This window comes from Melozone crissalis, unplaced genomic scaffold, assembly GCF_028551555.1.
Source record: "Melozone crissalis strain CALT ecotype California unplaced genomic scaffold, PUWL_Pcris_2 ptg000032l_1, whole genome shotgun sequence".
NCBI lineage: Eukaryota > Metazoa > Chordata > Aves > Passeriformes > Passerellidae > Melozone > Melozone crissalis.
In genome coordinates this window covers 5,016,199-5,018,890 of record NW_026535810.1, presented here as the reverse complement: position 1 = coordinate 5,018,890, position 2,692 = coordinate 5,016,199, and the positions used below count along the sequence as shown (strand labels likewise).

Below are 2,692 nucleotides of genomic sequence, written 5' to 3'. Positions count from 1 at the left end.
CTCCATGAAATGTCAATTTGTAATGTATATTTATCTCCATGAAATGTAAACTTAAAAGCATGTATTAATTTTTAAAGTGAAAAAAACTGAATTGAGCAGATAAATTCCACAAAGTTTTGTAATGTATATTTATCTCCATGAAATGTCAATTTGTAATGTGTGTTTATCTCCATGAAATGTAAATTTAAAAGCATGTTTTAATTTCTAAAATGAAAAAAATTCTGAAATGAGCAGATAAATTTCACAAAGTTCATTTCTAAAAACCCAGCAAAAAATGTCTGAACTTTTACAGAGTCTTTAAGTGGTGGTGTAACTTATGGCTATGAATTTAAGCCTGGTAGTTAGGTGTGATTGCATTAATTTATTGCAGGTGGATAAGGTTCATCTTTCTTCTACAGAATGGGTGGGAGGAATGAAACCAAAGTCATGTATTTCTTTCTCCTGGGTTTTCCCACCACTGGTGAACAGCAGCTGCTTCTCTTCTCTGCTTTACTTCTGGCTTATTTATTAACTGTGTTGGAAAACTTCCTCATCATTCTCATCATCCAAAATAACCACAGCCTGCAAAAACCCATGTATTTTTTCCTAGGGAATCTGTCTTTTTTAGAGATCTGGTATGTCTCTGCCATTGAGCCAAAGATGATCAGAGATGTCCTGTCCCATGACAAAAGGATTTCATTCCAGGGCTGCATGGCACAGCTGCATTTCTTTGTGACTTTTGTTTGCACTGAGTACGTCCTGCTGGCCGTGATAGCCTTCGACCGCTTCGTGGCCATCTGCAAACACCTCAGGTACGCCCTGATCATGAGCCCCAAGCTCTGTGCTCAGCTGGTGGCTGCCTGCTGGATGTGTGGCTTGGCCACCTCTTCCATCAAGCTGGGCTTCATAGCCAGCCTCTCCTTCTGCGACGTGGACAAAATCAATCATTATTTCTGTGACATTTCCCCCCTCCTGAACATCTCCTGCAGCGATTCCTCTTTGGCCGAGCTCGTGGACTTCACCTTGGCCCTGCTGGTCATCATGCTGCCTCTGTGCGCTGTGGTGGCCTCCTACATCTGCATCCTCTTCACTGTGCTGAAGATTCCTTCTTCCCAGGGGAGGCAGAAGGCTTTTTCCACCTGCAGCTCCCACCTGACCGTGGTGGTTTTGTTCTACTCCACCACTCTTTTCACCTGCGCCCACCCCAAGCTCATGTACACCTATCGTGCCAACAAGCTGGTGTCACTCCTGTACACGGCGGTTGTGCCACTTCTGAATCCTCTCATCTACTGCCTTAGAAACAAAGAGGTCAGGGTTGCCATGAGGAGGACTTTTACTTGCAGAAGAGACACCAAAGAAATCAACTGAAGGGGCTTTGCTCATGAAGATCAACGGCAGCGCTGAGGAGATGAAGTCAGGAGGTCCAAACCTTAATCCGTGCAACCACCACTCATATTTATTGAACTAAACCTTGATATATTTATGTATATACTATGGTTTTGACTCGAGATGTGTGGGTTTGGGGTTTTTTTGCTTGTTTTCCTCCTAAGAATCAATGCTGTCACCTTTTCTTAAAAGTCTCCAACTGAATGACTGCTGTTTTTAAAGGTGTTTGGAAATGCTGGAAAATAAAGCCCAGATTTGTTTGCTCTAAATGGAACAGAGTCCAGAAAACACTGTAAATGCATGTGAAAATCAGTTATGTGTGATTTATTTAGTTCAAGATTTTGTGATTATCCCTTGAGAGAAATAGGCAGCAGCAAAGGATGGGTAATTGTAACATTCTTAGATTCCTGGTGTAGGATAAAAAGAACCATCCTCTGATGAAGAAAATGTTTCTAATATGGCATTAGAGAAGGTATAATGTGAATATTCACATGGTACAGCTGCATTGTGACTTGGCCTCTGTCTCAGCTCCACAACTCCTTCCTGAGTTTTTAATTTAAATTTTGCAAGGTTTGAAGTTCCTTTAATGCAGTGATTTGCCTATACACATTGACTGGTTTTAAAGCCCTGATCTGAAGTGATTGTTTTGAAATAATTTTAGGAAAATCCTTCAAATACACTGGGAAGAGGATTATCATCCAATTATTATGGGGTTTATGTACACTAATAATAATATTGTTAGATAACCTGAAAAAAATAATTCATAATTTATTCAACAGAGGAGGTACCTTAGGGAAGGAGAGAACACAGAAAAGTCTTACACAAACACAAACCTTTTGAGAATGCAAGTTCCCTCTTGCATCTAAGCTTATTTCTGGAAATTTTCCTAATAAACACTTTCACAAATTCAAGTACTTTTAAAGTACTGTAAATAAGTCACTACCCACAAGTTAAGAAGGTAAAAACAAAGTCCAATCTCAGCTTTTGGGAAACTTTCTCTTAATCTCACTCTCTGCGTGCAGATGAGAGAAACTGATAGGAACGTATGCAAATGTAAGATAGTCTGGGTTTAGAAGGCACTGATCAATTGTCAGTCACAAAATATGGGAAGCCATTATATCAAGAACAGAAACATCTATTTCATGCAGATTTATTTAAAACCACGTGCCAAAACAAAGAAAATTTAATATCATTTGCTGTAATTAAATGGGACACTCCTGTGCTGAGAAGAATGCAAATTTGCTTTTTGAAAGACAGCCATGTCCTAGGGTGTGTGAGATACCCAAACAGGAGTTGTGAGATGTTTTTCCCTTCCTGGGGTGATTGC

General features: G+C 39.9%; 1 protein-coding gene across 1 annotated transcript; it reads left to right on the top strand.

Moving 5' to 3' along the window:
- Positions 1–399: 399 nt before the first annotated feature.
- LOC128940104 (olfactory receptor 6Y1-like) lies at positions 400–2,231 on the top strand. The gene is made up of 2 exons (XM_054281405.1): positions 400–1,313; positions 2,150–2,231. The coding sequence occupies exons 1-2, from the start codon at positions 400–402 to the stop codon at positions 2,229–2,231; spliced, it is 996 nt and encodes a 331-aa protein (XP_054137380.1).
- The last annotated feature ends 461 nt before the right edge of the window (positions 2,232–2,692 follow it).

Bases quoted from the DNA above. Each gene is read 5' to 3' on its own strand.
- LOC128940104 (XM_054281405.1), top strand. From the start codon at position 400: ATGGGTGGGAGGAATGAAACCAAAGTCATGTATTTCTTTCTCCTGGGT. The intron at 1,314-2,149 runs TACTTGCAGAAG...TCAACAGAGGAG, and splicing joins GTTGCCATGAGGAGGACTTT to GTACCTTAGGGAAGGAGAGA.